This window comes from Micropterus salmoides, unplaced genomic scaffold (genome assembly GCF_014851395.1).
Source record: "Micropterus salmoides isolate LMB-PRFRI ecotype aquatic unplaced genomic scaffold, ASM1485139v1 Ms_hic_scaffold_9, whole genome shotgun sequence".
Lineage (NCBI taxonomy): Eukaryota > Metazoa > Chordata > Actinopteri > Centrarchiformes > Centrarchidae > Micropterus > Micropterus salmoides.
In genome coordinates this window covers 6,637,119-6,651,460 of record NW_024044681.1, presented here as the reverse complement: position 1 = coordinate 6,651,460, position 14,342 = coordinate 6,637,119, and the positions used below count along the sequence as shown (strand labels likewise).

Below are 14,342 nucleotides of genomic sequence, written 5' to 3'. Positions count from 1 at the left end.
ATTAACTATCTATTATCCCCATCGTGCCCTCGTGCCGGCTGTTTAATCGGCTTGTTTTTTATTACGACAGGGTGAATCTTGAACATCTAACAGGGTAGTTTTCGTGCTCTGCGTCTCTGCTGAGCGAACAGGGGAGAGAGTTTATACGTTTGTATTCTTTAATCAGAAAATGTTCAGCTCTGATTCTGCTGCTTTGACTTGAGTGGAGGTTTCACAACTTACGCACACACACACGTATGTAAGTGTTGGAAAATGTTTGTAACTTAATGAGTAATTGGGGGGAGAGAAAATGTATTTTCACTCTTCAGGAAACGTTTTCTGGTCAGACGTCCATGTTTTTAAGGTTTAAGAATATCTGTGCTGGTGTTATTGTATTATAAACAACAACTATAGAGTTTCTGTCATGTTAATCCATCAAGTAAAAGATTTTTTAGACTCTTTAAGATGTGTGACACAAGATTGTACTAATCTTCATATTATGCATTTAATGAAAGAAACGAATAAAGTTCTAAAGCTGACGTTTTAATCTTTGGTCTGTAAAGTTTGTGTGAAGAACAGCGTCTCTTCTGTAATAAATGAGATTAAAAGGCTGAGCTGGTCGCAGGGTTCCAGCGATTAAATCAAAAGTTTTAAATTGTCTTGTGTGTCTGGAGGAAAGTCGGCTGTGGAACACGAAAGGAGGAGTTTTAATCAAAATGATAATCTGGATCAGGATGTGCGTCCAAATAGACGACAATCCATCGGCCACAGAGGCCAGTCGAGGGAATGTTAACTATTAATTTTTATAAATATGAAACCTCAGATTGTTTCTTTAACTCGCTACAACGTGGGAAGAGTTTAACAAACAAAGACGACCTGAACTCACAGATGATCAGCCGCCTGCTCCTCCACCCGTTTGTTCACACTCTTATCTCGTGTGTGTGTGTGTGTGTGTGTGTGTGTGTGTTCAGTCCACTGTTGTCATGGAGCTCCCGGGCGGCGTGGCGGAGCTGGACAGCGACATGGCCGACATCACCCAGAGCTTCCCGACAGAGAGCATGCTGGGAGGAGAGGAGGACGGCGACCTGCTGGGGGGCCTGATGGACACGGCCGGCGGGAAGCTCGGAGGTTTGATCTCCGCAGAGCACGACGGCGTCTCGGCGTCCAGCCACATGGCGTCCTCTCTGGGCATCAACCCTCACACCCTGCAGGTACCTGCCTCGTCCACCAAACGGGAAGCGCATCACTTTCATGAGGCCGCCGCCAGAATAAAAGCGTCAAATCTTGTCCTGTTGTGTCGGCAGATCATGAAGGCGTCTCTGTTTGCTGAGGACGAGGAGGAGAGCGACATGTTCCAGGACCCGGGAGCGACGAAGGGGCCCGCTAACGTCTCGTCCCCTCGCATCGTGGTGCCGGGAGCTCAGAGCCGACACTCCGGTAGGGGAAACGGACCTCAGCTCTTATTTATGCAGGAAGGTTCCTCAGGGACCCTCAGTGGTGACGCTCCAGGCAGATCAGTCTGGATTAAAGGTCTTATTTTGGAAATCGTGACACCGAGTCTCTCTCTCTCTCTCTCTCTGCAGTTGGGGGCCTCCTTCAGGCTCGCTTTACCTCCGGCTTCCTCGCTCAGCTGTCAGATTCTCCCCGCCCTCCTCTTCATCATCCTCCTCCTCTGTCCCGGGCGTCTCCAGCAGCCGTCGAACCCTCTCGGCCCTTACACTGGGCGGGGCCGGGCCCCTCGTCCTTCCTGCTGCCGCACCAAACTCCAGAGCCTTCCGTCAGGACGGTCGGCGTCCGACGGCTGGGCGGCCCCGTCCCCCTCAAAGAGTCGGTCACTCAGGGGAAGGTTGGTACTCTGTTTGATATTCACCCGTCAGCGCAGAGATCCAGAGAGTTCCAGTTCACGTTCCGTTGATTCATTCACTTTGTCACACAGATCGCTTTGATAGCAGAAAAATAAAGAATTTATAGCGGCTGGTCACTTCCTCTCAAGTGACTGCCTCCAAAATAAAAGCGTGAGAACTTTTTGTGCAGCAATGCTTTATGACAAGCTTATTGAGAGCTTTTACTTTGAAGATTTCTGAAGAACATTCAAAAGAGACTGACCTGCTGGACACACCCTGAATCTCCTCAGGGAAATGAAAACAAGTGTCCGTAGGTTTATGAATGCGGATCAAACGCCGAAACGCCCAGACACTGTGCAAAATGATCTTACGACCTTCCAAACGGCGGTTTGAGTTTCTTTAAGTGACATGTTCAAGCTTTCTGTTCAGCAGATGAGAAGTAGCTTCACTCGGAGCGGTTCCTCTGGAAGAATCGCCACCTTTACTTTGTAGTTTGTGAAACTTTTCTGATCACTAACATCTTCATGGAGCGCAGCTGCTTCTCTGCAGTCCGGGTTCGGACTGTGTGTTCAGATAAGCATAGCGAGAGTCGAGTCTGCGGGCGAGATACAGGGAGACGAAAGAGAAAAGAGATTTCACACGGCTTTTAATCAAGAACGGACAGATTCTTACATGTACATTTTTTTTCTCCAATCGAAGCCACAACTTTCTCATTGAACAAGAGAAAGTTGTATTTAAGAGGGAATGAAAGTTAAGACTACACTTCATTTAAGTTTACTTAAATTTAGAGTTTATTATTAGAGTAGTTATTAATTATTCTCCCTCCAGTTTGATGTGAACTATTGTTTGATTGGCCGGCCAGTTGTTGATTAAAAACATGTTGATACAACTTGACGTTATGACACCAGGTAGTCGTTATGATGTTAGAAGTTTTCTCTAACTGGACCTCTTTGAGTTGAATATCGCTGCTCTGAAGTCATCATTTGTCTTTGGTGTCGTCGTTTTTCAGGGGAGTCTGTTGATGGACGCCGGCCTGTTTGCGGGTCGTTCGTTTCGGGTGGGGTGGGGTCCCGGCTGGACGCTGGCGCACTGCGGCCACCGGCTGAGCTCGCCGTCGGCCAAACGGCTGGACCACCAAGAACTGATCACCAAAACAGACTTCAGCTTCCTGCCAAAACCTGCCAGGAGCAAACCGTAAGACACGCAGCTGAAGCTGCACGTTAAAGTTCAGTTTATCCCTCGCAGACTGAAAACTGTTGATGTTCCCGACTGATCGGACGTCATATGATCGAAATGCGGTTCTACATTCTCCCGCAGGCTGATCGAAAGCCCCTATAAGGTGGTGTTGGAGCAGCTGGTGGGTCCGGAGCCTCCAGCAGTGAAGGCCAGTGAGGAGGAGGAGGATGAGGAGAGCCAGGCGGTGCTGCAGCGCCCCCTGGAGATCTGTCTGAAGCACAGCACAGTCGACACCACAGACGCCTCCGCCTGCCCTCTGGTCCGCCCGCAGCCCGGCGTGGCGGCGCTGCACGAGTACGCCGAGTGGATCACGGAGCTGAACCGCAAGCAGGGAGACGCGGACCGTAAGTGATGCAGACGAGCGGGGTTGAAACGATGATGTGTAAAGTTATTGATAAAATTAGATTTAACCCTCTCTGTCCTCCCGCAGCCCTCCTGGCTTCCTGGGCCGAGGTCTGGACCCTGTGTGAGGCCTTGTGGGGCCGTCTGGGCCCCGCGGACGAAGAGCCAGACGTCGAGGCGCGCGGCGAGTATGAGCAGCAGCTGGAGAGGAGGCGGACCTTCTCGGCCTGGCTGGCCCGCGGAGCCACCGGCAGGGTGGAGGAGGAGGCGGCGCTGGCGGGGAAGGGTCGCCACACGGAGGCCGTCTTCAGCTACCTGACGGGCAACCGCATCAGTGAGGCGTGTCGCCTCGCGCAGAAGGAAGGTGAGGAGACTTTCATGTTAACCCGGGTGTCACCGCTGCAGAACCAAAGAAAATCATGTCAAACCGGACTGTGGAGAGTCCAGATGCAGCGTTTTCTTGAAAAATTAGTCTGTTTAAACGATAACTTACATACATGTTGTAAAAAAAGCGTCACGCTGAATCAGAGCATCTCTGAGTTCGGCCCATAAAGCATGAGCTGGACCCGCCGCAGAGCGCTGGATCGTCTGAACTGAATCTGTTCCCGTATGGACTGAAGAATCGACTACAGATGTGTCCCTGCTGACGCTCAGCTGTTTGTCCCCAGGAGACCACCGGCTGTCCCTGCTGCTGTCTCAGGCCACGGGCTCTCAGTACTGCCGGGACCTGCTGGCCCTTCAGCTGGCCGACTGGAGCCGCATGCAGACCGACAGCTACCTGCCTGAGGAACGACTGCGCATCTTCACGCTGCTCGCCGGGAAACCGGTACGAGACTTGAATTTATTTCCTGTTTTGAGAAAGAGAAACGCCCAAACGTCAAATAATTGCTGCAGAATATGTCTCATGCTCGAACTCAGACCGATAAATAATTGCACTAATTTTCAAATGACTATTATTTTGATTGTTTGATATTTTAGTAATTGTTGTTTTTAAATCTCACATTTGAGCCAGATTTGGTTTTTTTTAAAATAAATTTTATTTATCTTGTACCCGCACGCGCGTGCGCACACTCGCACACGTTTACGGTTTTATCTATTTATTTAAATTTTTTATTATTATTATAATACACACACGTTAGTCATTTACTTAGTTTATTTTAATTAATTTTCTAAAACACACACGCTTGTGTTATTTACTTTTATTTTTAATTTTTACGGAATTTTATATTATATATTTTTTACTAATATTAAAATTTTTATTAACACAACTTTTGTTTTATTTCCTTATTTAATAAAATTAATTGTCCTTATGTAATTTAAATGTAGCTTTGGCGATATTGTTGCTATACATTGATGCCAATAAAGCTAATTTGAATTTAGAGAATGAAATCCAAACTAAAAAAACTTGTGCTGACATTTACCGGCTTCTCTCGAATCTGAAGTATTTCCTTTATGCAGAACATCTTCTGAATGTGGTCACGTACTTCTTGAAATAATGATTTCACGGACGACACAGACTCGTGCGGTTGTTTGACGCCGTTTCCTGTCCGTCCCTGCAGCTGTGGCAGTCGTCTGAGTCGGTGGTGAACGTGTGCTCTCAGTTGGACTGGAAGCGCTGCGTGGCCGTCCACCTCTGGTACATGCTGCCTCCGACCGCCTCCGTGGCCGACGCCCTCGCCAAATATGAAGCCGCCTTCCAGGTGAGCTGCTTTCATTGATCCCAGTTTCTTTTTTAGTCGTTTTCCTTCATCTTCATTTAGTCTTACATGCCGAGAGGCTGGATTCAGACTACGTGCGTCGTTTCTGTCCTGCAGGGCTCGTGTGAGGGGGGGAAGTACGCCTGCCCTCCCCTGCCTCCGTACCTGGAGGAGGAGCAGCCGGGAATGGATGATGATGAGGAGGAGGAGGAGTCAAAGCGGCCGCTGCACGACCTCTGCTTCCACCTGCTCAAGCTCTACAGCGACAGGTAAACCAGCCGCACCGCTCACCTGTCTGCAGCAGGAAGACGAGCGGAACCTGTGTTGTGTTTCGGCTGAATCGCTCGGCTCCACGACGCCATCCAGTGGCAAAACTTCAGCTTCACGGCACCAAGACAACAGAGTTACAGTGAATATCAGAACAGGAAGCTAAATGTGATCAGTCACTGTCGGGACGATCAGACGGGGTTCTGGCTGGACAGAAATATTGATCATAGATTATTGAGGGAATTAATCAGACGCTGTGACCTCAAACTGGCGAACCAGATCCCGCCTCCTTTCAGGATTTTAGTATTTCACTTTTATGAAGTGGTTACTTATGAGAGAGTCACTAAAAGAAGGGGAGGCCGAGATATATCCTCGTATGGGTCAAAGTAAACCAGATAAACCAGATAAACCTAGTAAATGATTAGTCCATCATAAGATCACAGTTCTGATCTGAATTGTTTCCATCTCTGGTTCCAGCTCCTGAGGTGTGACGATATCTCAGTTTGTGTTATGTCACTTGGACAATTCATCCAACAAGACATTTTAAATAAGAGTCCTCTGACTGCTGGAAACCTGATTGGCTGATACCGACTGCAGGGTCTGTGTGAAGCAGTTTTTATTTTCACATGATACATCAGGAATTGACCTCTGGATTTATTAGCAGGCAACATGTTATACTCTCTCTCTCTGAAACTTAAACCAAAGCAGCTCACCTTTTCCCTCCAGCTGTAGCTTTATTCACCTTGTCCACATCTTCTAATGCACTGCCTGATGATCTCTCTGTTAAAATGCATCATCTGATCGGCTCTTCGTACTCGCAGCGCCTCCTACATCTTGTCAGGCTGTTGAACATTCTGACATTTTACAGAACAAACAAACAACTGATGAATCAAAGAAATTACCTGCAGATGAATCGATGTAGCATTAATGCTAATGCAGCTTAACCTTTGTCCTCTGGGTTAGAGACATTTTACAGCTGAGCAGAACTAGCCACGGCGAGTGAAAACAGCGTAACGCTCCTTTAACGCCCCCCGTGTCTCTCTGCGTGTCCTCCTGCAGACACTACAGCCTGCAGCAGCTGTTGGACCCTCTGACTGTCACCTGGGAGCGTCTGGATTACCGTCTGAGCTGGCACCTGTGGGGCGTCCTGCAGGCGCTGCACTACAGCCACCTGAGCGCCTCGCGGCAGGGACTCCTCCACGCCAGCTACGCCGCACAGCTGGAGAGCGCCGGCCTCTGGCACATGGCCGTCTTCATCCTGCTGCACATCCCCGACCACACGTACGTTCAGTATCACAGATTATAAAAAGGTTTGTTAACCGGTGATCGTTACAGACCAAGTTGGAGTTTCACACCGAGCTGAAACATCTGGGTTCCGTGTTTACATGGAAACACCAGTCACGGGTGACTTTAAACAATGACGCGGTCCTGGTCGTGTGACCCAGCATCACAACGTGTCGACGTATTTCATATATGAAATTAGTATTTTGGAGGTCCTTTCTGTTCCGACTAAACAACAGAGTCAAAGATACAATTATTTTAGATTTATATTGATAGGCACAAGTTAAAAGTAATAAATAGGTTAATCAGTAAAGTCTCCAGTAACTTGGATAAGTGACACTGAGGCCAATGCATCAGACAGGACTGTTACTAATTTATCTATCGCCAGTACATTTTCCAACTGACAGTAATCAGACATTACAGATCTGTATCAAAGTTAGAGAAGATTTTATCTGTATATTTTGTAAATTATAAAATCAGTCTACTGACGCAGCTCGCTGAGTGACACCGTGTGGAGACGGGGACTCATCAGGAGGAAGAGCTTCTGAGGTTTTGAGCTTTTTCCTGCAGGAGATTCGGTTTCCGGCCCTCCTCCTGCCGCCTCCTCTCGTCCTCCCTGCAGACTCTAAAAGTTGACTCTGGTCTCTGTCCTCAGTGAGCGGGAGCGAGCGGTGCGGGAGATGCTGACCCTGCACTGCCCCCTGCAGGAGACGGACGAGTCGGTCCGGAGGGAGCGCTTCCTGACAGAGAGGCTGCTGATCCCGGAGCGGTGGATCCACGAGGCCAAGGCCACCCGAGCCCGCCGCGACGCCGACAGACACCAGGAAGCCCTGCACCTGTACCGTGCCGGGTACTGGAGCCAATGTCACCGGCTGCTGATCCAACATCTGGCCTCAGGTCAGGACACTCCGGGGAAACTCTGAAAGCTGTTATACTGAGCTTGTAGTTTTTGTAAACCTGTATTGTCTCTTCCGTAGATTGCATCATCAACGACAACCACGACTACCTGCTGGAGTTCCTGGAGGGGCTGGCGGTCCCTGAACACAGCGCCACCATCCAGGACTGGGACACTGCAGGGAGGGTTTACCTGGACTACATCAGGGTCATAAAGACCCTGCAGGACATCCAGCAGGTACGCACGCCGTCTCTGTGTCTTTTATAAATGCTAAATGTTGCACTTTATTATGACACCCTTGTTAGTTATTTACTGTGATGGTCCTCCTGAGCAAAACCACGAACATGAACCTGAGATGAGACCGAAGAAGAAGAAGCGTTGCCGCCATGAGCCACACCGATGTTAAAGTAGCAGTATTAGCAACAAAAAGTAAAAGTACTCATTATGCAGAACGGCCCCTGTCGTTATTGTAATTGAGTCGTCATTATTATCAGGTTTGAGTTCCAGGCTGAGAGAGAAAGTGTTAACGCTGTGCAACAAAAACGTAATAATGAGCTTTTAAAATCTACATTTTACAAGCAGCGAGCTGCCTGTTAACGACGGGCGGTTCTGATTGTGAAAGTGTCGGACCAGCCGGCGTTTCAATTGGACTGTTTTTAACATCACACACGTCTCATCGTTTAAAACATGGAAATAAATGACTTCACAAGAGCCGATACTCGCAGACTCAACGCGATGTATGAGGTCGGACCCGCTGTAATTCACCTCGGTGCTGCGAGGCTTTGTTCGGTCCCGGTCTGCGTTCACTGGCAAAGCGACTTACATTTAAGGAACAACATCTAAGCATCAACAGAGCATCGAATACAGCACGAGATCTGCAACTGACAATACATGCTAGTAAGAGCTAACCGCACGTACTGCATCAATGAGGTAAATACCTGGAGGAAGAAGTGAGTTAACAAAGTGCGGTCAATACAAGAGAACTTTAAGGAGACAGAAGAAGAGCACAGGAAGTGCGTGTTAGAGGTGTTCTCAGAGGAAGTGTTCTCTGCTTTCCCCCCTTATTTTAACAAACTCATAATATACAAACAAAGATAACAAAGATTATCCCTGTTGAGACCTCACCAAGACACCATGACATAGTGCAGTTTAAAAATAAACATCGTCAGAAATAGTACTTTGAACAAAAGTACAACAACATAAAGTTCTAATAAATAAAAGTCAAAAGTATAAAACTGCAGAAAACATTTTTTAAATATCTGATTTATTATAAATTGCGGGGTCCTACTACTAATGAACATTAAATAGTGTTTGTATTGTGGGGGCCAGCAAAACAGAAACTAGAAAAAATACCAATATAGTACTACTACTAAAAATAATACCATACACCATACTGATGTCAAAATAACGATAAACGGAGCGCTCCTACACAGGCAAATAATTATTTATATATGATGCAGTAGTTATTGCCTTACATGTAATCTGCCACAGTGGCTACTTTCTACATCTAGTTTATCACCGTCACTCTGTTAATTCTATCCAAAGCTACAGAAACTATTTCCTAACAAACCTCTGGCTCTATGATACAGTGACGAGGAGGAAACGCTGCCCTTTAATTAATCTAATACTACGTGACCGTCTACAACGAGGACCTGCAACTGTGTGTTAGATACTGGTTCAGCTCACGTTTATTCACAAGTGCCCTCTGGTTTAATAATTTCTGACATGTCTGACACGTTAAGTTAGCTTTGTGGCTAATTTAGCAACAGGCAGCGTTACCTGCTGTTGGCATGTTAGAAAATATTTAGAAGGAATAAATTAGAGAGAAGTGAGAGCTGTTTGTAGATTTATTTCTAAATCACATGCCGGCAGCGTAGCCTCCAACGCCAGGTTACTGTAACATTAAACACGCTGCTCAGTCTGGAGAGGGCACTGAAAAACGTGAGGGTTAGCAAGTCTGGTCTCTGAAGAGGAAAAGTGATGAGGGCCATATTTAGTCATGTAATTGACGTGACAAAAGACCAACTCACCGGCAGAGCGCCTCTGAGCTGGATAGACTGCGGTCAGCTGATGTTTTGTCTTGCTGCAGAGTTGTTAACAGAGAAGCTGCAGCGCCCTCTGGTGGGCAAAATATGCAACACTCATGACCTGACTCTCTGTTTATCATTTTTTCATATTTTATCATATTGGCTGTTATAAATGTCGATGCAGATATATCTGCTAGTAGCTAATAATAATATCAGCAAAACGAAAAATCGGTCAGGCTCTAGTGAGTAATGGAGAGACGAGTCCTTTTCGGCTGATCGGTTCTGGGGCTCATTCCACCGTTGCTCCTCAGCAGCACTTCTCACCCGGGGCCTGAAAACCTCCAAAGCTCCTGTGATAGTGGTTCAAACCAACACTCCCCTGGTACTCCGAGATCCCAGTCCAGGCAGAGTCAGCTGATAGGGCTGCTAATGGCAGCTAGCGTGAGCAGCAGAACGCCGGTAAGTGACTTCTAAGTTAAAACAGAAAAGGTCCATGTTGCAACAATCCCCTGATACATTCATCCTGGTGACGAGGAACAGCTCCCGTTTTGTGTTTATTTATTTATTTTTTTGTTCTGCCGCACTAATAGTAAAAGTTTAAAGTGTAAAAGTTTGTCAGCTGAGACGCTTCGCTGTCTACTTGTCGGGGGGGCAGCCTTCATATTTCATGTAAAATCTTAATCTGTAAAGTAGCTCAAGCTGTCACGCAAGTGTAGTGCTCTAAAAGTACAATATTTCCCTCTGAAGTACAGTGGAAGTGGCATAAAATGAAGTACTTTGTACTGCACTTAAATGTACTTGTCACGTTCGACCGCTGCAGCACGGAGAAGTGACGTGTGGATGTTTGTGTTCTGGCAGATGGAGAATGCCGGCTACGAGCTGGAGCGTCTGTACACCGAGGTGACGTCTCTGTGCAGCAGAATTGAGCTCCTGCCGTGCAGTACCGCCAGAGACCGGCTCGCCCAATCAGGTAAGACCACGATGGCTTAACCGGTGACAAAGACACTGGTATCCAGAGGAGTCTAACAGCAGCTGGATTCACGAACACACCTGTCGTCTGATTAGCTGAAGTTTGACGAAGGTGAGGGTCAGAGTTTAAGCCGAAAGTCAGTGTAGCTGAATTAAAGTTTGACAGGCTTTTTTACTTTTTCACTGAGCTGCTGAGGCTACATGAACAGGTTCAGGTGAGCTGAAGCTGCAGTCAGACGCACTTTTGCAACCTGAGAAACTCAAATCTGAACTTGGACATGGAACGCGTGTTGAATCCGCTTCCAGAAGACATTGTGATCTCTATCCAGAACAAACGCCCAGACATATTGTTTTAACAGTAGATCAGGACTCCTCTCAAACAAGTGAATGAAGCAACGCAGAAGTGGGCGAGAAAATTAGCATATTTATCAGAGCAAGATGTGAAGAGAGCAGAGAGCAAGGGATTCTGCTGACAGAGTCGAGGAACTTGTCTCAACACTAAAGTACTTCTGCGTCGAATCGAGGCTACCCAGCCGACCAATCACAGGTACGCCTGACGTGCACCTCCTCAAAAATGTAACTACACGTCGAGTTGACGTGGACCGTAAGCACTGTGATTGTTTGGGGGTGTAATTGCAGAATGACGGACACACCTACCCACAAGTATAAATGCATGGTTACGTGCATAGACCCTACGCAGGAGTATAAATCAAGCTTAAGGGATCAATGTGAGACGACTTTGGAGGCTTACATTACATTTACTCATTAGGCAGACGCTTTCATCCGAATCGACATTTTAGGAAAAACATTCAAACATCAATACAGTAAGAGATCTATGAGTGACAAGAGATACTAGGAAGAGCTAATGGCACAAAAAGCATCAATGAGTAGCCAGGTTGTAGTTTGATGTTATGGTGGATAGATTGTTTGGCTGGAATGACCAAAAGTTCAGTCTCAGAGAGGTTTAGTTGACGCCCTCATCCATGCAGATATGTCCGAGAGACAGTCCGTGACCTGCGCCAAGACGTTGATGTCATCTAGCTGGACAGACAGGTAGAAGTGCGTATCGTCTGCGTAGCAGTGAATGTGTCGTTGTTTTCAGATGTTAGTAAACAGGAATCTCTGAAAGAGTTCAGGTAGGCGGGTGAAGTCAGCTGCTGCTGTTTGGTGAAAATTAAAACCTGCAGACTCTTCCACGACACAAACCCTTCACTCTGACCTTACCCCCCACCCCCCCACCCCCCTCCCCTCCTCCTATGCAGAAATGGCGAAGCGTGTGGCCAACATCCTGCGTGTGGTGCTGAGCCTGCAACAGGGCGACACGGCGTCCGACTCCCTCAGCATCCCGCTCGCCCAGCTGGCGCCGCACATTACCCGCCTGCCAATGCCAGAGGACTACACACTGGAGGAGCTGCGAGGACTCACGCAGTCGTACTTGCGGCAGCTCATCGTAAGCCAATGAGAGCATGGGACCGGAGCGCAGGGAGGGGGCAGCTAACGACAAGTCTTTTTAGGTGTTCAAGTTCCATCTGCTCAAACATCACTAAACTCTGAAGCCACCTCGCAGTAAAAACTAAGTGGAGTTAAAGTTGATCTGTCTCGTTTCTGAGAGTCTTCAGTCGAGGAGAACAGTTTGAGAACTGGAGTTTTTTTCAGTTCCACTTTGGACGCCGTCAGTTTGAGCTGCTTTCAATTTTTCCAGAAGAAAATGCTTCGATATGTCATTCCTCATCTGTGTGTGTGTGTGTTGCTTCAGGGCAGCATTTTAAAAGAGAGCCAACAGACACGAAATGACTCCTAATCTAAACCAGCAGGCCGGCGGGCTTTATTTAGCACAGTTAGCCAATTAGCTAACCACGATTCTCTCTCTGTCGGAACAGTGGACCCAAACGTGAACAGGGTCCCAAGATTGACTGGCAGAACAATCGACCTTTCCTCCGGTGATGATTGGATTATTTCAGCTCAAAAAGTATTCAAATAAAACAAGTAAAAGAATCAGTGTTTGGTAGAACAGGTCGTGACTGATAGACCAGTGATGGCGGGTCGTCTCACAGGGTCACGAGCCAAAAAGGTTTTAGACCTCAGAGAGCATTTTTTTTTTTCTGCTGCAGCTGGTTTCTGTTTGTTTCTGCTCAGCATCAAAATCTCTCCGCAGAGGTGTAACACGTGATCAGAGTCCTGCGCTCATTCATGTCGACGTTTCGTTTCCTGCAGACTTTCAGATCAGTTTGTGTTTAAACTGCATCATGTAAACATAATTAATGGATCTGCTTTCGTGGTGCAGTCCAGCTCACAATCAACACTGCTTTTCAGTAAGTTTCTTGTGTCTGCAAAACTAAAACAGTTGAACACATTAAACCGAGAGATTTCAGATTTTATATATTTTATAATACAGATTTAAAGTTCACTGACAAAACTCAAGGAAGTTTCAAGACACTGCGTATAGATTTTTGTGCAGAAATGAACAGAAGCCACCGGATGCCTGACAGCTTGTGTTTATATGTTAAATCACCAAACACGTGACGTATATATCATTTGTCTTGTAGCTAAAACACACGGCTGTGGATAAAAATTACATTCAGAGTCATTTCCAAGTTGTCATTGTTGGTGGTTCTTTCTCCGTGGGTTTTAAACGAGCATGGAAGCGTAACCTTCAAACACTCGTTTGATCTCCGACCCCGTCAGAAAGCTCCACAGCGTTGATTAGCTCGAATATTTGGGTTTTATTATGAGTAAATAAAAAACACCGTTTAGCTTAGCGTAGTGCGACAGTAGCACCTGTTCATCTGTCAATATGTGAATAAAGACGATAATCTTAATATTAAAGACGAGCGGTGATGTCGTGCACACAGTTGCTTTTTTCTGTTGTTGGTTTTTTTGGAGACGACTCGACACGCAGAGTGTAAAATGCCTAATGGTCTATTTTTGTAGATTTCTTGTTTTTCTGTTTGGTTTGAATGTGAATCGGAAGAGTGCGTGCACGCGTAAACGACAACAAAAAAACAAGTGTTTTCTCTTATTAGCACATTGTTGCAGTTTGGTCGTCAGATTTTCTAAAGTGAAGAGTTTCCCTCCAAAAGTGAGCTGCCAACCAGAGATTTAACTGCATGTAATTATATAAATACTGTATATTTTTGGAAATTCAAACAGGGAATATCAGGTCATTTTTATCCTCCTCCTCTAATTATCGATTACATCGGATGCATGCAAAGTTTTTTGGATTGAAACCCTTCACTTACGGACTGATTGGTTGGTTGTTTTTCTTGTAGATTAACTGTCAGCTTACAACAATATTTTGTTTTCTGAACAAACCAGAAGTTTTTCCTCCTGTTAAACGGTGTGTGTGTGTGTGTGTGTAGTTTATATGGATGGGTACTGCTATGTGTGTGTGTGTGTGTGTGCGTGCGTGTGTGTTTGTGTGTGCATGTTTCCTGATTTTTGTTGATGACAATTTTTAATAAAGTCAAGTAGAAATAAACAGTTTGTTTCATGTTGTTTCTGGATCTTAGGATTCATTTTTCATTTATTTGGAAAGAACCTGTGCTGAACATGATCACCGTTATCAGCTGGCAGCGACGACCGGATAACTTATTTAAAAGACCTTTTCCAAACAAAGTGTTTCCACTGCAGGAACCAGAACTTTGTGTGTGTGTGTGACTGGACTTCATATTAGAACGATGGTTGGATTTTTTTGTTGTTTCCAAACACTGAAAACACAATGAATGCACAAGAACCATCTGGCACACATATTTTCTCTGCATTTGAAGCTAGTGAAAAGCTCCATGAGCTTTCGAGCACGTTTAGG

At 46.2% G+C, this 14,342-nt stretch overlaps 1 protein-coding gene across 8 annotated transcripts in view; it reads left to right on the top strand.

Moving 5' to 3' along the window:
- Positions 1-14,015, top strand: part of nup98 (nucleoporin 98 and 96 precursor) — a 33,922-nt gene extending 19,907 nt beyond the window's left edge. For 7 of the 8 annotated variants that reach the window (XM_038708848.1, XM_038708845.1, XM_038708843.1 and 4 more), the window contains exons 22-35: positions 951-1,190; positions 1,284-1,416; positions 1,563-1,825; positions 2,833-3,017; positions 3,141-3,403; positions 3,490-3,765; positions 4,070-4,227; positions 4,961-5,101; positions 5,216-5,367; positions 6,425-6,646; positions 7,302-7,543; positions 7,624-7,778; positions 10,427-10,538; positions 11,800-14,015. In XM_038708848.1, coding sequence (XP_038564776.1) covers positions 951-1,190; positions 1,284-1,416; positions 1,563-1,825; positions 2,833-3,017; positions 3,141-3,403; positions 3,490-3,765; positions 4,070-4,227; positions 4,961-5,101; positions 5,216-5,367; positions 6,425-6,646; positions 7,302-7,543; positions 7,624-7,778; positions 10,427-10,538; positions 11,800-11,999 — 2,742 coding nt within the window. In that variant the 3' untranslated portion in view covers positions 12,000-14,015. The remainder of the gene's footprint in view (positions 1-950; positions 1,191-1,283; positions 1,417-1,562; positions 1,826-2,832; positions 3,018-3,140; positions 3,404-3,489; positions 3,766-4,069; positions 4,228-4,960; positions 5,102-5,215; positions 5,368-6,424; positions 6,647-7,301; positions 7,544-7,623; positions 7,779-10,426; positions 10,539-11,799) is intronic. The other variant, XM_038708847.1, reaches the window with a different exon arrangement.
- The last annotated feature ends 327 nt before the right edge of the window (positions 14,016-14,342 follow it).